At 62.1% G+C, this 23189-nt stretch overlaps 5 protein-coding genes across 5 annotated transcripts; all 5 read left to right on the top strand.

The window, feature by feature from the left end:
• Window positions 1-737: 737 nt before the first annotated feature.
• On the top strand, window positions 738-5822 carry LBRM_10_0930 (putative protein kinase; the record flags this gene model as incomplete). Its single annotated transcript, XM_001562811.1, has 1 exon — window positions 738-5822. One exon carries the CDS (start codon window positions 738-740, stop codon window positions 5820-5822), a length of 5085 nt encoding a protein of 1694 aa, XP_001562861.1.
• A 1184-nt stretch (window positions 5823-7006) lies between these two features.
• On the top strand, window positions 7007-8209 carry LBRM_10_0920 (conserved hypothetical protein; the record flags this gene model as incomplete). Its single annotated transcript, XM_001562810.1, has 1 exon — window positions 7007-8209. One exon carries the CDS (start codon window positions 7007-7009, stop codon window positions 8207-8209), a length of 1203 nt encoding a protein of 400 aa, XP_001562860.1.
• Window positions 8210-10554: 2345 nt separating this feature from the next.
• LBRM_10_0910 (conserved hypothetical protein) lies at window positions 10555-16083 on the top strand (the record flags this gene model as incomplete). The annotated part of the gene is made up of 1 exon (XM_001562809.1): window positions 10555-16083. One exon carries the CDS (start codon window positions 10555-10557, stop codon window positions 16081-16083), a length of 5529 nt encoding a protein of 1842 aa, XP_001562859.1.
• Window positions 16084-17398: 1315 nt separating this feature from the next.
• On the top strand, window positions 17399-21187 carry LBRM_10_0900 (conserved hypothetical protein; the record flags this gene model as incomplete). Its single annotated transcript, XM_001562808.2, has 1 exon — window positions 17399-21187. One exon carries the CDS (start codon window positions 17399-17401, stop codon window positions 21185-21187), a length of 3789 nt encoding a protein of 1262 aa, XP_001562858.2.
• Window positions 21188-22092: 905 nt separating this feature from the next.
• On the top strand, window positions 22093-22758 carry LBRM_10_0890 (conserved hypothetical protein; the record flags this gene model as incomplete). Its single annotated transcript, XM_001562807.1, has 1 exon — window positions 22093-22758. One exon carries the CDS (start codon window positions 22093-22095, stop codon window positions 22756-22758), a length of 666 nt encoding a protein of 221 aa, XP_001562857.1.
• Window positions 22759-23189: the final 431 nt, after the last annotated feature.

The raw sequence follows: 23189 nt of genomic DNA, 5'->3' as shown, positions 1-23189 counted from the left end.
CACACACACACACACAGATCCACCACGACCTTCACCCCTCTCGCTACTGGCTTCAAAGCTGCTCCCCACTACCCCTCCCCCCCCCCCCCCCCCCCGGGCCCTTTTACGGGCGCCCGTCTCCCCTTGCCTTTCTTCTTGCAGAGCGCACAACGACGTCACCGCTCACCATCGCAGAAACAGCGCCACGGTGATGAGTCGCTACCGCCATCCGCTCTCACCGATTTTCTCGTTCTTGCCTCTCTCCCTCCCCGCTGCCATCATAGCTGCAGTCTGCACCACCACCACCCCCGGTAGCGCACACAACGCGACACAGAGAGGAGCGCGTGCGTAGCACAACAGCGACTGTCGAAGTAGAAAAGACAAAAAAAGAGGGCTAGGCGCCCACGCAAGCGCACCTCTGCCACACTATCTTCCGCATCATCACCCAAAACTCGCAGCACAGCCGAGGCTTTGTCGCTCCTCATCCCACTGCATCGTGTGTGTGGGTACATGTCCGTGTGACATCGCACCCACACGCACACACAGATGTCAGCAGCGCACACAACCTGCTGAAAGCACCACACACACACACACACGCAAGCGAGCACTGCACACACCCCGGAACGCCACACTACTCACCGCACTTTCACCCGTTTCGCTTTTGTTTCTGCTGGGGTTCCCCTAGCCGCCATTGCCTCCTCCTGCGCCTTTAGCTGCTCCTCTGCTGGCTGACCCGCCTCTCTTGCCTCTTAGCCACCATGCCTCCTAAGAAACGCAAAGCCGTGAAGCGAAAGACAGAGACCACCGTCACCACGCCGGCAGCCGTGGCAGCGGCAAAGAAGAACTCCCCGAAGGCAGTGAAAAAAATCCCGCCAAAGCCAACAACAGCCAAGAAGCGCGCGGTGCAGCGACTCCGCACCTCACCAGCCTCGCGGGTGGTCTCGAAAGCGGCAACACGGAAGGCAATCGTTGTGAAGGCCACCGCAGCTGCTGCCAAAGCGAAGCCGGTACGAACGCCGAGCAGCAGCGGCAGCCACACATGTAGTGGTGCCTCATCACAGCACTCGACTAAGACGCCAGAGAGTCGTCAGACAGCTGAGAAGACCGCCGCCCCTAGCACAGTAAGGCGAAAGTCATCGCCATCGCCGTCACCGCCTGCTGCAACGAGAGCAGCGGCCGTGGCAAAGCCGGCACCAACCACCGGGACACATCGAAGGAGGTCCACAGCCAAGCAGCCGCCTCAGACAGACGAAGAGCTCGACGATGGCCGCATCACCAGCCGCGCCGAAGAGAACAAGGCGGCGCAGACTGACAGAAAGGATGCGCATGATGATACGGCGGCGGCACCATCAAGACCAACAGCACTGACATCGACGGCGACGCGAGCGGCGCCGTCCATCGTCGTGGTAATTGTCAACGAGAATAAGAGCGAAGACGAGGACAGCGATGACGACGACACGATTCTCTTCCGCAGTGGCGTGGACGTCGCTGACATGGTTGGCGCCACAAGGAGCAGCGACGGCGCTCGCCAGAGTCACCGCGACGCTCTGCCGACGCTGCCTCACGTCTCACTCATGGCGTCGACTGCCACAGCAGTGGAGCAGCGCCTCGTCTCGTCCCCAGAGATCTCACCAACTCATCCCCTTCACCTCCTCCACCGCGAAGCTGGGGGTGGTGGGAGCAGCAGCGCCACCCTAGATCTTCGCCGGTGTACGACACCCCCATTGCAACCGACCGAGCGCGGCGCTGACAGTCTAAGCCGTCAAAGCCCTGAGAGCAGCCCAGAGGCCCTCATGGCAGACAGCGAGAGGAAGTCCAGCAGCCACCGGTGGCAGCGGCAGTTGTTAGCCAGTGGCACCCCAGCCACGCAGCATCTGCTCCAGGAGAACGAGAAAGGCGAGGAGATGCTGCAAGACGACGGCGATAGACACGGTGGCACTTCCCCCGTGCATGCAACGGAGACAGTCAAGCAGTTGTTCACTCAACCTGCACGCTCCATCTCACTCACCCCAACATCCGCAGATGACTCGCTGAATGGCACCCTCATCATGGGCCGCGGCAGCGAGGAGGACGGCCTCGAGGAAACAGACGCTCAGGCACTTCACCGACGACAGCAGCAACGCCATCAATACCAGCCATGTCCTCTGGGTCTCAGCAACATCGCCACACGCGGTGACAGCGAGAGCCAATGGAGCGTGGAGAGAGGGACCAAGGGGCCGCCGCTGCCGCCAGGCTCGGCCACAGCCGCCACATCGCCTCGACTACCCTCACTGGTGCCACGTGACGGCAGCGGCACCGAGGAACATCGTTGTGGCACATCATCGTGGTTATTGTCGACGCAGTCGTCAGCATTAAAAGACGACGAGGTTCTGTCGTCGCAGCAGCCCAAAACTGCGGCGTCTGTCGCTCCGTCCTTCCCCGCCCCGGCGGGACACCTGCGGATGGGTGGCAACACGAGCCGCCAGCACTCTCCCTCAGCCTGCTCGTACGCGTGGCTGAAGCAGACACCGGGTGGGGGCGTGGTGGAGGCGAGCCACCCCGCTGCGCCGCTACCCTCCGCGACCCCGTCCTCCTTCCCTACTCACCCGCTCTTCCAGCAGCAGCAGTGGTTATCATACGCATACCCTAACCTGAGCTTCACCTCCCCATCCTCCTCTCAGCTCACGCGACTCGCGGATATGGAGACAACTAGAGCGGCCGACGCCGACGTGGAAGAGAGTCAGGCCCCGACGGCGACAACCCCGCAGCGGCAGCGACGGCGAGAACCTCCTGTGTGGCGATCCCCGCAGATTACGCGGCTGCCCAAATCATTAAGCGTCTCACCGACGTCCCGGCGCGGTGACAGTCGCGAGGGCGCTGTGAAGGCTAGCGCCGCCTTGCCCGCGGCCCAACTACCATCACAGACGCAGCCTGTCGCATCCTCTGCGTCTCCAGCCTCCAGCTCCATTGGAGAAACAACACAGACGTTCACGCAGGCCTCTGCGAACGCGGCGGGTGGCTCGGAGGCCCCATTGCCAGTAGTACCGAGTGGGCCGACCACAGCATCAGCGGCCAGTCGACCATCGACGCAGCTCATTACGAAGGCGGCGGCGACGCGGCCCATTGCCTCCCCGGGCACCATGTGGATCTGCTTGGATGATGACGACGATAACGACAGCGAAGGCGAGGACGGCGTTGCGGAGGCAACGAGGGCGGTGCCACTCCACAACAGCAGCGATTCCCTTCTCGTCTCCGTGAAGAAGGAAATCGACGCGGAGGCGGACGGAGAAAAAACCGACGCAGTGCGGGTGCTGTCCGGGCATGCAGCGCACTCCGGCACGTCGGCCTCGCCGTCGAGGTCGCCGCGTGAGCGGGGGATGGCAGTAGGCGGAGGAGAACAGACAGAGGTCTATGAGCGGCTGAGAAACCAATGTCCCAGCCCGAGTAAAACAGAGAGCGGCGACGCTGTCGTTCGCGCTGACCAATCGAGTGTCCCTGTCTCATCCCCAGCGCAGGCCCTCCGCCGGCCACCAGCGGAGAAGAGCCACCCCATCGCCGAGATTTTGCCACCGACCTTTCGCCCCCGTCGACGTCCACCAGACACGTCTGCCGATCTTGCACTCTCACTCGGCACTGGAAGTGCCGCCCAGCAGCGGCTATCAAGTGGGCTGGGGCCTCACTGCTACATCAACCTAGACGACGACACGGAGGAGGAGGACGAGGACACCAACGAAGCGCCGCCGCGTCAGCGCACTCGAGACGCACCCCCGTCGCTTGCGCTGTTTCACACATCGCCAGTCACGGGCGGAGAGGTACATGCTCAGCTGTCACTACCGTTGATTATCGATGATGACGACGACGACGGCACCCCAGAAGGTGACGGCGAGACGCACATGACGGAGTCTGGTAGTCTGGAGGTGGAGAGGGATGCAATATCGCTGAAGACACCAAAAACTGCGAGAGATGCTCGTGTGGAAAGGGCGAATGAAGTTGTTGCCAACGAGGAGGATGACGACGGACTGCTCAAGAGTCCACAGAAGCCACATGTGAAGGACTTTATCTTCCCAAACCGGCTGGATCCAGGGAGGCGCCCCTCCAGCCCCCTCTACCGGAGCATCCACGCATACCAGCAGCAGCTACAGCAGCTGGCGCAGGGTAAGGGAGAAGAACACGCGGCACGGCGCGTTGCCGCCGCCGCCTTGCTGCCGCAGGAAGGCGACAACGCAGACTGTCATCATCTACCACAGACCACTGTAATTCCTGTGGCAACCAGAGACGTGACGGGCGCCGCCGCCGACGTTGCCGCGGCTGGCCAAGTTGCCCACAAGCGCAGTCGCGCGAAGAGCGCCAAGACTGGGGCCGCAGTGTCCACCCCAACGCTCCCGGACTGGGGCCGCCCAGCCGACGCGCTCCTGCGCGACTTCTTTCATACCAAACCCACCAAGAGGAACTTCATGGAGGCGGCGCGGAATGTGCTCTCCCCGATGCACTTTCTCCACCCTGGCGACTTCTGGGCCGCTTTTGCATCAGCTGAGTTCGTCGGGGAGGGGAGCTTTGGGTTGGTGTGGCGCTGTCTCACGGTGGATGGCGACCTCGTCGCTGTCAAGTCATGTCCAATCATCCTGCGCACCAAGGCGAACATTGAAGACTCCTTTTCCACGATACGCGAGATTGCCACGATGCGCTTCCTGAACGAGATGCAGGTACCCTACATCCTTCCACTGCACAGCGCCTTCTTTGTCCACGGGCAGGAGGCGCTGCCGCCTCTGGCGCAGGAGGCGCTGGACTGGCACCGGCAGCTGCGCAAGAGAGCGGAAGAAGCAGCGCTGGAGGTGGAAGTGCAGCTCCTCTCCCGTGGAGGGCACCGCCGCGCCTCGCACACAGCGGCGGAAGAGAATGCCGAGGACGCACTACTGACGCTGGAGCAGCAAGTAGCAATGCAGATGGAGCGGCTTGCCTCTGAGGAGGGACCAGAGGAGCGGGCCACACGGGCGCGGCTGCAATCGGTCCGTCTGCCACGTTTCCTCTCCATCACCCACGACGACTTAATCCAGAGCGACGCAACGGCGTTCCTCGTGATGGAACTGTGCGACGGCGATGTGGAGGGTATCCCGCGCAGCGACGGCATTGCAAAGGGCGTGGTGTACTGCGTGAGCTCGGCGCTCGCAGCGATGCACGAACTGGGACTGCTCCACCTCGACCTCAAGCCGAGCAACATTCTCTTCGCCTACGAGCACGGGCCTTCGCAGCAGAGGCTGCAGCCGCAGCAGCAATTCAGCGCGTCGGGCACCACGATGGACGCTATCAAGTTCTATCTTTCTGACTTTGGCAACTGCCGCCTCGTCGGCCCGGACCCCATGGACGAAGTGCAGGACTCGTACGGGACCTTCGAATACATGGACCTGCGCGCGCTACGTGAAGCCGTGTGTGGACGTCCAACCGACGCCTTCAGCCTCGGTGCGACGCTGTATGAGCTACTCTACGGTCGGCGGCTGTACCCAAAGTGTCGGAATCCACGCTGCGGCAGTGACGGCGACCACTCACGCGAGTGCTTCGTAGAGGTGGCAAGCCAGCCTGTTCTGCTGCCTACAGTCGGGTCGCCCCCGGCAGCAGCAATAGTGACGCCGACCACAACAATAGGACTCAACGCCGCTGCCGGCGGACACGCGCACGGCCACCATGCACAAGTTCGCACCAGTGGCAACAACAGCCTCAACACCAGCGGCCCCTCTCTTACACCGCTGCAGTACCTCACACTGGCGCTGCTGCGGCAGTCCTGGGCGGAGCGCATGGCAGCTGAGGAGTGCCGCCGCTACCTTGTGCAAACCTACAACATCACCCAAACAGAAGACGTGAGTCCCTAAAAGTGTTTGCCCTCTTGTCTGCCACCCTACTTCAAGAGGATGCGCACCCCTTGAACACACGCGCGCACCTGCACCCTGTTCTCCTCCACGGCTTGCTGCCTCCTCTGGTGCTCACATGGGTGTAGAAGCACCTGTGCCTTATGCTTGCGCGTGTGAGGGGCGGGGGGGGGGGATACGCAACCCTTTCACCCTCTCTCTCTTACGCCTCAACTCGTTTCCTCCTGGCGCAAAGGGGAACGCTCGCGATGACGAAGCGCGGAGTTGAGGAGGGATCACGGATGGGGAGGCTGTCAAGGTGGCACACCAGCCCACCCGTCACGCGACCCCCTCCCCCTCCCTCTCTCTCTCTCTCGCTGTGCGCTTGTTGCGTAAGCAACAGCTCTTCCCCTCCCCCGTGCGCGGGGGGTGACGTAACGCGCCTCTCCCAGCCTCTTGCTGTTGGCTAGACACCCACACACACACACACACACACGCACCATCGGCATGGACTTTCTCGTATTTACCGCTCGTGGGGGCTGGACAGTCGGGAAAGCAGCACCGCAGTCTCCCACCTCCTTCTCTACTTCCTGGCGTGCCTCTCCCTCTCACCCTCTTCTCTGCGTCTCCCTCTCGTCTTTGCTTCACTGCGCTTTGGCATCGACATTGTGCCATTGAACGAAAACACGCACATTGCGGTGCACCCCGCCACACACGCGCACGCCGCCAGGTACGACCTGTGCACGGGCGGCATTTGAGGGGGATTACTTAGTACCATCCCTCCTGTCCTCCTGCACTCTCTCTCTCTATCGACACACGGCCCCTTAGTCTTCATCTCCGACATGTACCAAGTGCTCACCGTTGCGCGCGTGACGGCGTGTAGGGCTGCAGCGGTGCCGACACGTGTGCTGGTATCCCACCAACGCCACCTGCACACGACTCCAGACCTTCAAGGTGTTGCGAAGAATTCGGCATCCTTGACAGCATCACCACACAAAAGTGCGCGCGCGTCGGCAGCCGCAGCGGCTGCGACTGGTGCTGTTGGCAGCAGCGGCGGTGGCGCCGATGACAGCGATAGAAGCCGCAGTCGTGCGCCGCCGCTCTACGACCCCAAGATCGCCTGTCGCCCTATCGAGGGTGGTTGCCTGCCTGGCATCTCCCCCCACACCTCCTCGCTAGCGAGTCACACGCCACCGCCGCGCACGGCGATGACCACACCCGGGGCTTCCCCAGGAGGTGTGGAGTACAGCAAAAAGAGGCAAGACGACGCGGAGGCGTCTGAGCTGCGCCGCCGCACGGTACGGCGGGCCACAGATGCGCAACGCGCCGGGCAGGAACCGCTACAGCAGCAGGAGGGCCTCAGCGAGAGTGACAAGTGGTGGCCACCAGCGAACCAGAACTGGTCTGGCCGCATGTTCGGCTCCCCCTTCGACAAGAACAAGAAGAAGCTGGACGGCATGTTTGTGCCGGAGCTAAAGGAGGTGTTTAGCCCGGAGAAGCCGCTGGAGCTCAGTTACGAGGGCGACAACTTCTTCATCAACTCCGACTTCCACATGGCGGATGAGACGTTCGAGGAGACGCGGCGCTTTGTGCCGCCGCCAAGCTTCGACCCAGCCGTCGACGAGATCGACGACGATGGCTTCACCGACAGCAAAGTTATGTTTGACATCCAAGCCGCCTTGGAGGAGGATAAAAAGCGGCTGGAGGCGTTTGGCAACCCCATGACGGTGGAGGACCAGGTAGACCACCTCCTCGCCCCTCAGCGCGACGGGCAGGAGAACATCCAGCAGCGGCAGGAGTTCAATGGTTTCGTGCACTGGGGGCTGCTGCACGGGGCGCACCTGGTGTTGGAGGAAAATCAGGACGCCAAGCGCGCGCACGAGTTTGTGAACCGCTACATGCGCGATATCGACCTCTTCGAGAAGTGGCTGGAGCATCCAAAGGTGCGGACGCACATCGAGAAGAAGTTTGGTATCGACATGTCCGCCAAGTTCGATAAGTTGATGGCGCTGACCATGGCCATGTACACGCGGTCGAAGATCCAAGTGTACGAAGACGACCCAGCCGGGGCCCTCAAGTCCCTGACAGCCAGCATGAGCTTCATCACGGAAGGGGCCGACCTGAAGAAGGAACGCCATCGTAAGGCCCTTGGGGCGGTGCTTGTCGCCCGTGGCATGATCTACTGCAAGCTCAAGTCGTTTCACCGCGCCGAGGATGACCTGACACGCGCGCTAGCCTTCGTCAAGGCAAACCGCTCCGCCACGCTATACCAGCTGCGCGCCGAGGCGAGGGAGGCACTGGGCCGCATTGACGAGGCCCGCGCCGACGAGGAGCGCGCCGCGCAGATTTGGGAGGAGGCGGAGGTCATCAGGCCTGGCATGGATGGTGCGCCGCGCAAGTTTGTGACGTAGTCCCCACTCCCCAACCCGCTACTTCTCTAATCCTCTCACATTGTGAAGATGGTGAAGTGGCGCCGTTGCGTTGGGGAGGGGGGCGTGCGTGCGTGCGTGCGTGCGAGTAGGCCATCTGTAGGCCTTTTGCGGTTGGGGTTTTTTTTTTTCAGCGGCTGTTGCCCAGTAGCGCGTCGTGGCCAGGGGCGGTGTTGTGGGCGTGCTGAGGACTGACTCTTCTTCCCATGCGCACTGATATGTGTAGTGAACGAAACGCTTGCAACACAGGGATTGATTGGTCGATTGGGGGGTACTCACAGCCAGACGCTCCGGCAGCTGCACAGCGAGCGAGCGAGACACCCAAGCCTCTCCTTCGACGATACACCAACGCCCGTTGTGTCCTGTGATGCACACAAATGACGACTCGCGAGGGTGAAAGAGAAAAGGCAAAAGGGAAGGAGGGGGAGAAAGAGGCAGGGTGCAGCACCAGTGGGAGTTACAGCCCTGCGTTGTAGCCACCCACGACCACCATCAACCCCTTCTCCTCCGGTCTCATCTTCCGGGAATGGGGAAGCGACCCTCGAGCAAAAGTGCCGCCACGTACGGCCCCTCTCCCCCTCCCCTGCGTACGCGGCCATCACGCCCGCCCTCGTACATCACTTCCGCTATCTCATCCCCCCCCCCTCCTCTCTCTCTCTCTCTCGGTCTGCGTAATACTGCACGATTGCCCGGCCTTTCGTTTTTTGTTTTCGTGGCTCATGCGGCCCACAGGTGTGAACTCGTGAAGGTTCTCATCCGCTCACATCCTCTCCTTGCTGGAACAGCACACCACCCCCAACGAGCGGGCGAGCGATCGAGCGAGACAGAGAGAGAAGGAGAGAGAAACACCTCTTCTCGGTTGCTGCTGTACTGGTGTACGTGTATGCCTGCGCCGCTGTAGTGGGTGCGTGCCGTCGCCACTCTGCCCCGCTTCTCCTTTCCTGCTTCTTCTAATCCCTAGCACATGGCCCAAAGCCGCATCCAGTGCAGCACACACACACACGCATGAGCACAGAAGGGAGGTTCTCTGGCCTCCTGCCCCTCCCCTGCTCCCTCGAGCCCGCTCACCCGCACGCTGTTTAGCTCCCGCATTCCACCCATCTGCACAACCGCCGCACCCACTCGTGTGCGCCTCTTTTCTCGCTTATTACATTAAGCCTGCTAATCTGCCTTTCATGTAATAGAGCGATAGACGTTTCACCTCCTCCACACACACACACACGCGCGCGCATACAACACACCGCCTCCACGTGTACGTCTACACTGCTAGACATCCAAAACACGCCGCACAGGGATTGCACGGTGGGTTGAGGCCAGCGCGTGAAGTCGACACGAGGGCGAACTACGAGCCAACATCTATAGAGACACACCAGAGCCGGAAAGAAGCAAAATTCATAGAGGGTGAGAGGGCACACACACACACGTAGCACGCCACCATCACTCTGACTACCACTCGTTCATTACTTGCCTTGAGTCTGTGTGCTGTATTTCCTGTTTGCTTCAGCAGCTTCACTGCAGGCGGAGAAGTGGGGGCGGGCGAGCATCGGATCTGCTCTCCTCCCCCTTTGCATGCAGATGCATGTGTCTTTACTGCCTCTTCTTTCACACGTACGCACACACGCACCACCGCCTGTTGCTAGAAAATGCTTCAACGACGAATCGCCCCGACCCTCTTCGTTGGCGTCGTGGGCGCGCATCAGTGCAACAACAGCAACAGCAGCGGCCACTCGAATTCAGTGCGGTGCCTGTCCTGCACTGCGCTGCTGCGCGCTGGCAGCATGCTCGGTGCCACCGCACCTCTCCGCTATGTATACAAGCCACCGGGCAGCAGTGAGCCGAGTCGACTCCCGTGGTATCAGCGTGTATCCTCGGCACAGTCGTGTAGTACAATGACGTCCGCAACGACCGCGGCGACGGCAGCAGCGTCGACTATGGACTCCTCAAGCACTACCGCAGGGCAATCCGCTTTGCAGAGTTCCACCTCGCCGCTACATGCGCAGAGCATCTCAGCCATCTTGCAGGCGGCCGATGCAGCACCAACCATTACAGCAGCAGCAGCGCCGTTCGCCGTACTACAGGCATCCATCAGTCCCATATTGACTAGTAGCAAGAGCGGTGTCGGCAACGCACCATCGTCAGGAGCTGTAGTACAGACAGCAGCAGCAGCGTCGGCCGCAACGGCTGGATTCAGTCCCACCGCTGCGCGTCCGTCGTCATCGACAGCCACGGAGACGCAGGGAATGTTAAGTGCCGCTATGGCGGCCACTGCCGCTTCAGCGGCGCTCCACCGCCAGGACGGTGCACTACGCCCCACGCCCACCCGGCGAATGGCCGCAGTCAGTGGGCCCACCCTTGACGCACGTGTAGAGGACATTGTGAAGGTGGAAGAGACGCTGGCATCTGAGCTAACGCTGCCCAAGGTGGTGCAGCTCCTGATTGACCCTCAAGCCGAAGGCGTCGAGCGCATCACAATGGGCGAATATGTGGCAATGCAGCCGAAGAGGCAGTTGCTCGCGTTGGGTGGCCAGAAGGAGTGGCAGCAGTGGATGGCGCAGAGCACATACTACCAGCAGGCGGCCCGACTGGCGGCTGAGTCACCGGCGCAGGATCTGGCGGCTTTGCAACAAGCCGGTATCCAGTCCCTGCAGCAGTGGCTCGAGCACCCGCAGCTCGTGAAGGTGTCGGCCCGCACCCGCAGTGCCCTCGACACAGCTGTCGCGCAGAGCGTCGAGGCGTACATGGCAGAGGTGGTCAAGGTCGTGAACACCAGCAACCAAGTAGAGGACATTCTATCACACTGGGTGTCAGACGTTATGGGGAAGTTTGTGCTCGACTCCCTACAGATTCCGATCGACCGGGCCTCGCAGGCGATGTGGACGAAGCGGAAGGAGTGGATGCCAGCTGATGTCGTGCGCAACGGTGGTGGCAGCCCTCTCTCCTCGGCCGCTGTTCTTGGGAACGACATTACGGGTCGCTCCCCTCCTCAGAGCATGGAGTCGCGCATGCTGGGCGAGATGCTGAATGGTCGAGGTGGCTGCGGCGCGGCGCCTGCATCCACCGCGAACGCGCCACAGTGGCAACAACCGCAATCGATGCTCCGCCCGGGCGAGGCCTGCACGCTGGATCACTACCTTCGGTTTGTGCAGAAGGTGGTCTCGAGCGTGCGGCAGGACTACGTTGCGAACCACGCGGCAATGGGCGCCACTCTAAGCAACCGGGGCGATGACCAGGCGGAGCGCGAAATCACCGAGCGCTCGTACGGCGTCATCAATGCCGCCTTTGCCCAGCTACTCGAGCAAGCCGTGGCACACCAACTGCCGCCAGAGCTGCAGGCCTTGCAACAGAATGGCTATCTCGCACTAGACCGCGTCCCAGGGCTTCTGAAGCGGGCCGGTAGCCTGCTGGACCTGCGCTCCGTGCCGGTGCGCTACTTTGTGTTCCACAGCACCGTCGACGAGTCGACCACCGTGGCGGCTACAGCCTCGCACAGATGCTTGTCGCGTGCAGACACGTCGCTGAGCGGCGGTGCCATGAGCGGGCTGGCCGTGCAGGCGCCGTTGCACTACGCCTCCGGCACCTTTCTCACAGGGTCGAATCAACTAGACGTAACCTTGGGTGAGTGGTCAGGTCAGCCTGACCCGCCGTCGTCAACCGCACGCGAGAGCGGCGGCGTTGTCGACGACGCCACAGAGCAAGAATACCTCTCGATGCTCCACCGGCTGCGCCGCCGCGTCGACACACTGGCAGTTACCTCTCTTTACGAGGTTATTGCGCAGCCAGGGCGGTTCGGCGGCAACGGCTTCAGTGCCGCGGAGGCCGTCGGCCTGCACCAGCTTTTCGGCCCGGTGAAGCTGCTCGAGGACCGACTCACAACGCTGCTCCACTACCCACCCGCCGCCGCCGACAAGCCCATCCACTTCATCGAGGCCGGGCCGCTCTCGGGTAAGACGGCGCTGCTGGAGCAGCTTGCCGAGCGCTCCACCCGCCCGGGCGACAAGGTGGTACTCGTGCGCTACGGCGGCTCTGCAACGCCGTACCTGCCAGACCTGGACGATCATCCAGTCGCCTTTGCGGCCCGCTTCTGGTTCCGCGTGGCGCTCGCATCGTGCCCCTACCTGATCCGCACAGAGGAACTCTACTCACGTGCGCCGCGTAGCGTGTACTGGTGGGGGCATGAGAACAACTGGTCCTGGGAGCGGTACCAGAGCCTTCTGCAGTCAGCGCGCAATGCAGGTACTGGCCATCGCCAGTATCAGCAGCAGCAACAGCGCGGTGCACCGTCAGCAGCCGTGGCCACCCCAGCACAGCTCGCCTCGATCCTTGTGGATGATGTGGACCGGGCCCTGAGCGCGATGCAGGTCAAGTGGGGCAACGCAGCAACTCTCTCGTCGGCCATGGCAATAAGCGCACAAGGGGGAAGCGGTAGCGTCCGTGGTGGTGCTTTCAGCCATCTCACTCACTCTTCTAGCGCTGCGGCGCGCAAGGCAAGCAGCACCGCAGGGGTCGACGAGGACATCGACGAGGACGCTGAAGACGACGCCGGCGACGGCGAGGACGAGGACGCGCCTGCCCGGGCGACAGCGATGGTGACAGCAGCGGCAGCGCATTCCCCTTCCCTGGAGCAGCAACGCCAGCAGGTGATGTCGCTCTGGCTCTCCACTGGCAAGTCCGTTGAGGAGCACCTGTACTCGTGCTTCACCCAGATATCCGCGGCAGTAGGACAGGTGAATTTCGTCTTTGCTGGCACGGCAGCCACGCCGCTGCTGCTGGCCTACTGTCCTGCCCCATGCAGGCGCTACTACCTGCCGCTCTCCGGCGGGGTCGGACTGCAGTCGCGCCTGCGCGTGTTGCCGCTGCTGGCGACTTTGCATGCGTTACATTTGACGCACCGCCTCGACATGCCGGGCCTGCTGTACGAGGTGCTAAAGAACGCGCCAGCACTGGCTGGCAAAGCACTGGAGCTTTTTTGGTCTCACCGCGTGTCGCTGATGGACCTGCGTACGGGGCTGCCGCGGCTCATGATGGGCAACGGCTCGGCGCACCCGCAGCTGCTTCACAGCTACGTGCCACGGGAGCTGTTCGCTGAGCTGCCCGTCTACATAACACTTCTTCACGACCCACGCCGCACCCGCCGTCGTCTCGTCGAGCTTCTGCAGCGCCAACTCAGCAGCCCGACCGGCTACCTGAACACCGAGCTCGACACAACGCCGCAGGACGTCAAGGATGGGTTGGTGCTCCCACACAACCACACAAGTAGCCAAGTACACCCCTTCGCTCTTTTCGTCATCTTCTCCCGGCAAGACGCGATTGATGAACGTGTCTTCAACAGCGAGGGGCAGCTGCTGGAGGGGAGTGAGCTGCAGCGGGACGGCGACGCCGAAGGTAAAGATAGTGGGAGCGAAGAGGGCGGTAGCAGCGGTGCGAACGCGAAGCCAAAGGCGGCTGTGGCGAATGCAGCTGCTGCTGCTCGGCTGCGTAGCTGCACCGGTGTCGGCAGCAATGAACGCAAGGTCGTGCGGGCTTGGGCAGAGGTCTGGGCCGAGTATCGCAGCGTCGTGTCCGCGCTCTCCACGACGCCGGCCCGCAAGCGCGACGCTATGCGCATTCTGCTGCACGGTGCACTGCTGCTGCGATCGGCTGCCGTGGCAGGGGCGCAGCTGGAGCTGAACCTGAAGGTGCCGTCCTTCGGCTTTCCTCTCTTGGCGTCTGAGACGCGGGTGCGCGGCAGCAGCGCTCACCACCCGCGCGGAACGGCAGCGGCGGGCAACGAGTTGCTCATCCGAAGCGCCACACCGGACACGGTGCGCCGCGCTGTGTCGGCATACAAAATGTTCTTCTCCAACGCGGCGCCCAGCCACTTTCCATTTCGGCCCATGGTCGGCCTCAACGGCGGCTGCGACGTCGTGTTCGTGTGCGGGTCGACACTGGCACTGTTCAATATTGTGACGACCACCGCGCAGCTCCGGCACATGGTGGCCCGCTTTGCGGAGGCCTTGCTCGGAGTGCTCCACGTCTTGGAGCGCCAGGTGCTGCCGGCGGACAAGGTGCGTTCTGTGCAGTACGTCACGGTGGTGTCACTGGATGAGGCGCGGCCCGGAGTGGAGGCGAGTCTGCATGGAAACAGCCGCAGCGGCGGCCAACCCAGCGTCTACGCGCGCAGGCGCGGCTCTGCCGTGGCGGGTGGCGTCAGCGTGGATGTCTTCAACCCTGCCGCGGCCCCCACCGTGCCCTACTACCTCGACTACGATGCCGTGTTCGAAGACCACGTGATAGACCGACTACGCGAGCTGCAGCAGCCGCTCGGCATCACCAAAGACTTCCGTACCCTTAGTGAACTGATAGAAAATATTGAGCGCACCCATCGGGTGCAGGTGCTGCAAGACGTCGTGGCCACGCCAGAGGAGGTAGAGTCGCTCTTCTCCCCTACGTTGCTGCAGCTTGTGCCAGACTCGACGATGCTACCCGCGTACACGTCAGCGGTAGTGTCGGCTACCGACCTCATGGTGCAGGCGATGAGTCGCGGCGCAGGCGGGCGGAGAAGCTCCGACGCTGCCATGGATGACGACGACGACGACGCCGACTACGTGAACATTGGCGAGGAAGATGTGGTGCCTGGCGCAGAACTGGATGACCTGGCGAGTGACACACGTCTCTTGCGTGACGCCGCCACGGGTAAGTCCGCTGCCGGCGGCATCGGCACCTCTGAACACCTGCACATTGCCGACGACGACGACTACATGCACGAGTCCGCTGCGCTGCTCGAGGCGATGATGAACGATGAGGTGAACTCAATGACGAGCTGGTCGGCGCAGCTGCAGCAGCAGCGTGAAGAGACGGCGCACGATCTGCAGCGCGATTTGGTGATGGAGGATCGCATTAACTACAACGCACCTCTGCCGTCCACCAGCGTTTCGACCGATGGCGCAGCCGGCGCAGGGGCGGCACCATCGAAGTCGCCCCGAGCGCCTGGCAGGTCCGCTGCCGAAGACGCCGAGGCCGACGCGCTTGCCTGGCTGCATGACGTGATCACACCAGAGAGCCTGATTGCGGGGCTGACAGGCTCAAGCCCTGGAGTCCCAGCTTCGTCCTCGTCCTTCCCATCCACAGCCACGGCGGCACCGGGGGCAGCGACATACCGACAAGACACCGCCAGTCCGATCGCCGGCATGCCCCTCGCTGCAGCTGGCGGCGGTTTCGCAAGCTGTACGCCTTTCCCTGGCTCTATGGCGAGTGTGACGGGCCCGTGGACACCAAACCCGACCGCGTCGCCGATGGCGGCGTCGTCAGGCGCCGAGACCATTTCGGGTGCTCACCCGCAAGCCGCTTCGAAGGGAGATGGCAACGGCGCCGGTGGCGGAGGGGCCTCCGTAGCAGCTGGCACACTGACTGCCACCACGCCGGAAGAGAAGCGAGGCGCAGGTGCTGCGGCTGCTGTCAACGTCGCCGGGGCTGACGAGACGAAAGACGCCGAGAACAGTGGTGAGGAGGACGATGACGCTGAAGAGGACGAGGAGAACCTGAGTCCGGTGAAGCCGTTCGTCACTGAGGGCAGCCGACGCAAGGGCGGCAGCAGAGGTAGTAGCAAGACGAATACCGTCGCGCCCCAGCGGCCGCGTCGCGAGAGCCACGGGTCTCGTGGAAAGCGACCCTCCGTTGCCAGCAGGCAGAGGCGGACGATGAGCACGCCCAGCAGGGACGATCATGCAACCGCCAGATTCGCACCTCAGTCCACCTCGCAAGCCAGACGACGGAAGTCGTCGACGTCCGCAGCGGCGCCAGCGTCGTCCAAGAAGAGCAAGGCAACCCCTTCCTCCAGTAGCAGCAAGAAGAAGTCAAGCAGCTCAAGGCGTAGGTAGACATAGTGGCATGTGTGCGGGGATGAGCAGGTGTTGCTTGTTGCCCATCACCTTTTTCTCCCTGCTCCCACTAGACGCTGATAGTGGTGAGGGGCGGAGGAGGGCTCAGAGGGTTGACACGTGCAACTGCGTGTGAGTCTGCCTGTGATGACGTGCGTTGGGACGGCGCTTTCCTCTGTCCCTTGCAGTCAGTGGATTCTGCGTATGTGTTTAGGTGTATCTGGTGTGTGTATGCCTCCGTGAGAGGAGTTGATGTGCCTCCTCTCTGCATGGCAACTGGTGTCACTGGGGCTATTCTTGGTTTATGTAGGGAAGGCGTGGCTCATAGACGTCTCTGATTCATATGTGCGGCACATGCTGTGTAGTGGCTCTCTCTCTCTCTTGTGCCTTCTCTCTCTCTCTCTCTCCTCTTCTTCTTCGTCGCTCCTCTTCGTTCGTTCCCCAGGCGCAAATGAGGGGGTACACAATGACAATAACGTCGCAGGCGAGGTATGCACTGCTGAGGGGAGGGAAGGGGGGGATGCAGATGTGATGGTGAGGGTGTACAGCGCGTAAGGTAGACATGAGGGCCTCCTCCTCCTCCACTACTACTACTCTCTCTCTCTCTCTCGCCAGTCTGCAGTGCACATGAGCAACACAGTTCAACGCAGACGCGGCGGCCTGTATGATGATCATCCCTCTCTCTCTTTCGTACTCGCCCATCCTGTTCTTCAGAGTGGTCACCTGCTGATACACACACACACACACACACGCACGTGTCTCACTGCGGCTCGGGACCTGCAAAGACTCGCTGCACGTTTGCGCAGGCAACTCGTACTTTAACGAGTGATCGTAAAAGACGGAGCAACACTCGACACACATACGCGCATACGGAGGGAGCGGGAGGAGAACATACACAGTGCACGCCACCGTCGTCGTCACGCACGCGCGCTGAGACAACTCCCTGCCGCCTCTCTTTCTCTGCCCGCCTGGCTACCTTCATTCACATACTTCCATAGAACCTCTTTTCGTTGTGCGTGCGCGCTCGATCACATTAGTCGCTGGGGTCGCTTTTCCCCTGCGCCTTCTCTCCTCCACCCTCGTCTCAGCACGCGCGACCCCGCTCGTCCTCATCCACTTTGTATCGCTATCTTCGTTTCTTATTTCTCCCTTTCCTTGTGCACGTGGCTGGGGGCGGTTGTCCGCACCCCCCCCCCACGCAGCCCCTCAACAAGCGCAGCGGTGTGTCAACTGCGGGCCGCTCGTGCCGCACATCTGCGTATCGTCGGAAGAAAGCAAAGAGAAGCTTTCGGGGAGTGTCGTGGGGGCAAGAGCGATGCTCCGAAGGAGTCGTCTCCAAGCAGTCGTGACCGCAGCAACAGCGACGGTCGTCAACGCAGCGCATAACAACAATAGCAGCCGCGGCGGCCAGCTGTGTATTACAGTCTGTTATGGTGCTTTGACTGCTCTACCGCCACACTCACTCGGTGACAGAGCAGTGGCCCTACACTACCCGCTGGAGCTGGCGCAACGAACCACTTCACCAAGTGGCACAAGCACCAGAGTGGCCCGTGCTGGCAGCTTTTGCTCATATCACCAGAGTGCGCTTCACGCATCTCGCGTTCTTCGCGCGCTGCGCTCCACCCTGCCCCACGGTAGCAGCAGCACCGGTTCATCCAGCACACCTGCCTTGGCTGGCTCCGCCGACCACAGCAACAACGCGGACACCACAGTGGATCAGCGTGGGCCGTTCGAGGTCACCATCGATGAGGTCCTTCTACATTCGCATGATAGCCACAGTAGTGGGGCTGCTGCTGCCATCGGCACTGTTGCTGACCTCGTCCGGCTCCTTGTCGACCCCGACTTGGAGGTTGGGGGTGGCGCCGTAGAGGCGGTCAGTCTCCGCGATTTTGTCGCCATGACGCCAAAGCGAAAACTTAAGGCAGTCGGCGGCAACGCGGAGTGCCTGGACGTGCTGCTCAGCAGCGAGCAATACCAAAGCGAAAAAGACGCGCGTGAGCTGCGCCTGTGCGGTGTAGCGACGGTCGGTCAATGGAAGGAACAGCCAGACCGGGTGCAGCTCAGCGCTTACGCGCGAGGCCTCCTCGAAACGGCGTACAACCGTCTCGCACGCCACCGGCACCACTCACGAAATGATGAGGTAGTCGCCTGGCTGACTCGTGCAATCCAGCGCGCCGTCGCCGATGAGCTGATGGCGCCAAAACGACTGACCGACGGCACTGCCATGACCATGTCGTCTACATCGCCGTTCCTGATAGACCTGAAGGTGCCTGCCGTAACAGCAGCTGGGAAGGTCCCGGTGGACGCCGCAGCGGGGCACCACGCAAGATCAGCGGCACAGTCAGCTGCCACCGCCACAGCAACACAAGGCAATAGTAGCGAAGGATCCATGGCGGTAGCCTACTCATCCGGCAACTCTGTGCAAAATGAGGCCGCCGACGCTAACGCCGCAGCGCGGCGTCGCGGTCCTCGACAACGCTCTGTCGTCTCTGGCGCTATGTCAAAGGTGCCTGTGGCCGCTGCTGTGGAAGAGGACGGTGCTGCGGAGAGCGAGGAGCTGACGGATACCATTGACGGGGACGCCGAGGAGGGCGGCGAGGAGGTGGAGAACGAGGAGATGGCAGAGTTGATGGCAGAAGCAGAGGTGAGCCCGGCAAAGCGTGCCGTGGCATCCCCCAGCCCGCCGCCGTTCCCTGCCGCAGCAGTCACACCAGCAGGTCGACACAATAACAAAAAAGCGCCTGAGGCCGCCCCCACAGCGCCTCGGCAGCAGCAGCACCACCAGCCGCCACCTCGGGAAGAAGTGGAAGCTGCGGACGCAGACGAGGACGATGAGGAACTCGTGGAAGAGGTCGAAGAGGTGGAGGAAGAGGAGGCAGCAGACATGACGGCGCCGCCATCGTCAACCTCTGCAGCGCAACCGCCATCGCCACCAGCCCCCGCTGCACCACCAGCACCGCCAGCCACAGCAGTAGTCGGAGCAGCAGCCGCAGCGGAGCGGCGGGAAAGGCTGGTTCGACTTGCGGAGTTAATGATGAAGCAGTTCAACACCGCTGACGGCTACCTTCACCCATCCAACAAGGCCGAGCGTGAGGCACAGGAAGCGCGAGGGGATATTCTGGTGCTCGACGAGGATACCGCGCAGGTCGACCCGCTCGCCGTGTTCAGTGCCTACCACGCTGCCACAATTACTGACGCCGACCCGGTCGCCGTGCGGGCCCTCAAGACTATCTGGACCTCGTACAACAAGCACCAGATGGCGCTGGAGGAGGCAAAGGACGACACATCTATCGAGTTCTACAAGCGCGAGAGCGTGAACGCTCTCCTCTATGGCTCCGTTCTGATGCGGGCTCTGGCGCGCGAAGAGCAAGTCGTCGTGCTCGAGGGCACGCTGCTCCCGCCTTACGGCTTCCCGCTGGTGTCGTCCGATACACGGCCTTTTGCTGTCTTCGCCGCAGCCGGCGGCTCATCATCGTCCTCGACGATGGCCGTCACTGACATGACATCCGGCAAGGTACTCACCGCCCTGCAGGCGTACAAGGTTCTGTTCAGCTCGAAGGAAAAGCGCTACTCGCCATTCCGCCCAGCAATTGATCAGAGCGCCGGCTGCAGTGTGGTTTGCCTGTCGGGAACGACGCTGCACCTCTACTACACCTCCACGAAGGACCGCATCGTGGAGGAAGAGGTGCGGCTGCCCTTTGCGGAGGTGATGCTCGGCGTCCTCCACCTGCTGCGCCACAAGGTGCTCCCCCGCGTGAACGTGGTACACTACCACCTCATCGCCACTAAGATGGTGGACCCGTCGGACAGCGCGGACTTCATGCTGCGCTCGACAGCAACGATCGACCTGACGAACCCGTTTACCAAAGAAGAACTGGCGCGGCTCTGTGCTCTCGCGACCCCGCTCGGGATGGCGGATGAGATGGCCGAGTTCCGCTGCATTGATGACCTCGTGATAGAAATCGAGGATACTTCTGGCGCCTCGGTGGTGCACAGCCTGCTGCACAATCGCGAGGACTTGGAGGCCACGCTGACCGCGACACTGGCGCAGCTGCTTCCAGAGGATGGCGACAGCGCCGCCGGTACTGAGGAGGCAGCAGAGGACGCGGAGGAGGAGGAGAATGAGGTAGTGGTGGAAGACGAAGAGGAAGCGGAGGCAGCTCCACCACCGCCGCCGCCGCCTTCACGCAAGCTCAGAGGTCCTGCAGCGGCCCCCGCCCCATCACCGAGCCCCGGTCGCTCTAGTCGCCGTCGCGCAGTGCACGAAGAAAATGAGGAAGAGACGGTGCGCATGGAGGACGAAGAGGTCGCGGAGGTGGTGCAGGCCCGCCCGACGCGGGCGAAACATCGGCAGCCGGCTGGGACACCCTTGCCCACGTCGGAGGCAGTGCTCGAAGAGGTCATCCACAGGCAGTGGCAGCAGCAGCAACGTGGAGCAGGCAAGGCCGGCGCTGCGGCGTCAGCAGCACCGAATTCAACCGCCGCCGTGCAGCACAGAGACGACGACGGTGCCGCAACAGAGGAAGAGGAAGGCGATTTCGACGAAGAGTTGGAGGAAGTCGACGAGCTTGAAGAAGAGGCGGCAGAACCCCCATCAGCACGCGCCCTTGTCCGTTCCTCCGTCCCCCATGCACCTGCCGCACCCGGGGCCGGTGCGGCTTCACGCGCACAGCGAAGTAGCAGGGCCGCAGCAGCAGCGGTGGCGGACGACAAGGAGTACGAAGACGACGGCGCCGAAGAAATTGAAGAGGAGGAAGAGATAGAGGTGGTGGCACCACCGATGACCCAGCGGGCGCCTGCTGGGCGTCGCGCTGTTCCTGTAGCAGCCGCCTCGGCAGGACCGTCACCGCCGCCGCCGGCACCGGCACAGACAGTCCGACGTGCACTGCAGGTGAATGACGTGGGCCAGGCATTGCAGGTACGCACGCGGCGTGGTACCCGCCGACTCACAGCACGCGCTCGCGCCCCGCCACCGGTCGTCCATGAGGGCTTTGAGAAGGCAGCGGCGGCAGTAGCGGAAGGCGCGCCGGAGGTGGAAGCGGCCGCAGAAGTGGACGAGGATCAGTGGTTTAGGCGGCGTCCGAAGCGTCGCTATTTCGAGTAAGGAGGCGAGGGACGTGCTAGTGGGTGGGCTCAGGGAGCTTGCAAGACGGATTCCTCTCAAGTCGAAAGCTGAATTGGCGGTATTTGGTGTCGACCGAGTGTATGCCCCAGTCTCGCTGCTTATCGCCTCTTTCTCCGCTCCCCTCCCCTCCCTCGGCTCCCCAGGGAGGAGTAAAGCGGAACTGAACGTCAGCAGTGGCGTCTGTCGAAGAGTCCACTGTTGGTGTTGGGATCTGCTGGTCTTGGGAGGCTTCTGTAAGCGTGTCTCTTGGGTGTGGGTGCGTGCACGTCGGACATGCGTTGCATAGAAGAGTTCATGAAGGCATGCAGGCGGCCACCAAAACAAAGAAGCGTCACCTCGTGTTCTTGGGTCTGCCTGCTGGTCTACCGAGGCAGACGTGCCCACGCCGCCGCCGCCTAAGCGGGAGCACAAATGGGGAAAAGCAACGCGTAGGGCGCGTCTCCCCTCACCCGATTTCTCTCATCTACTTTCTGCTCTGTGAGTGTCGTGTGCGACACACACACACACACACACACACACACACCGCATGGGGGAGCGGTGCGATCACCATCCCTCCCCTCGACTCTCTTTCTGTTGAGCGGCGGCATCTCTCACATCTACCCCCCCTTCCCCCACCTCTCGATGGCCTGCACAAGCCTGCACGTATTTTGTGTGTGCGTTTCTCCTCCCTCACACCCCCCAGTGCGGTCCCCCTGTGCGGAGCTTTTTTGTAATCCCGTAAAACACACACTTTTGACGAACTACGAAAGCGCACCCCCCCCCCGCCCAACCACACGCTCACACACGTGAACACTCAACGTCGCCGCTGCGCCAGTGCTTTGCCATCGACTAGTGGTACTTCGCACATACAACTACACACCCACACACAGCTCAGCACCCGAAAGATGGGCAAGGCTGAGCAGAAAAAGAAGGAAAAAATCGTCGAGGACAAGACCTTCGGCCTCAAGAACAAAAATCGAAGCGCCAAGGTCCAGGCCTATGTCCAGCAGGTGAGACAAAGCGTGGATCAGCGCAACCCACAGGAGCGCAAGTCGCAGTCTGAGCTCGCGGCGCGCCGCTCCGCCAAGGAGGAGAAGCGCGCACGTGAGGCTGAGTTAGCGAAGCTGTTCAACGACGTCGACCAGCAGCAACGCAAGAAGCTCGATGGGGCGAAAGTGGAGGCCGCCGATGGGGATGACCAGTACATGTGCAACCCGGAGGAGTACCTGTTCCGCCCCGAGGATTTTGATGAGGTAGAGAAGGATGATGAACGACTGGAGGAGAAGTTAGAGGCAGAGCGGGAGAAGCTGAAGGATCGCACCGACTTGACCCCCGTCACGGAGGTGTCCTTCCAGGCATGGAAGCAGCGCAAGCGCGAGGAGGCAGCCGAGATGGAGGCGGCGCGTGTACGTCGTGCCAAGAGCGGCGACGGCAAGCTGCGTGGCTGGGACCTCTGGCAGATGGACCAGGAACTATTCGTGGATGATGAGAACGCCGACGAGTTCTATGAGCGGGAGGCGCTGGAGGACTTGGAGGGAGGCGAAGAGGAGGCAGCTTTTGACTTGTCCTAAAAGAGAGAGACGCATGTGTGTGTGTGTGTGTGTGTGTGTGTGTGTGTGTGTGTGTGTCTGTAAGAGTGCTGGCAGCGGTCTCTGGAGGTTGTGATGATAAACGCTGAAGAGTGACCTGCACCGTCTACATTGTGCTTGTTTTGTTGGGTGTCCCAGGCGTAGGAAAAGTCTCCCCCCCCCCACCCTCCCGGTGTTGCACTTCTCTCCTCAGCCGTTCATCTGTGCAAGCGTGCCTCTCTCCGTCTTTAGTCCCACCCACCCACCCCCTCTCTCTCTCTCCCGCCCGCCCCCCCCCTCCTCCTCTTTGAGAGGGACTCGACGGAGGTCGAGAACAGAAAAGGGCGATAAAAAGTGTGCGAGGGCCCCCGCTGCAGTTCCGAGCACGGCCTTTTTCTGTTCTGTCCTTCCGCCTTTGCCTGTGCTGAACACCC

This window comes from Leishmania braziliensis, chromosome 10 (assembly GCF_000002845.2).
Source record: "Leishmania braziliensis MHOM/BR/75/M2904 complete genome, chromosome 10".
NCBI classification, from domain to species: domain Eukaryota; phylum Euglenozoa; class Kinetoplastea; order Trypanosomatida; family Trypanosomatidae; genus Leishmania; species Leishmania braziliensis.
This window is presented reverse-complemented; position numbering and strand designations above follow the sequence as displayed.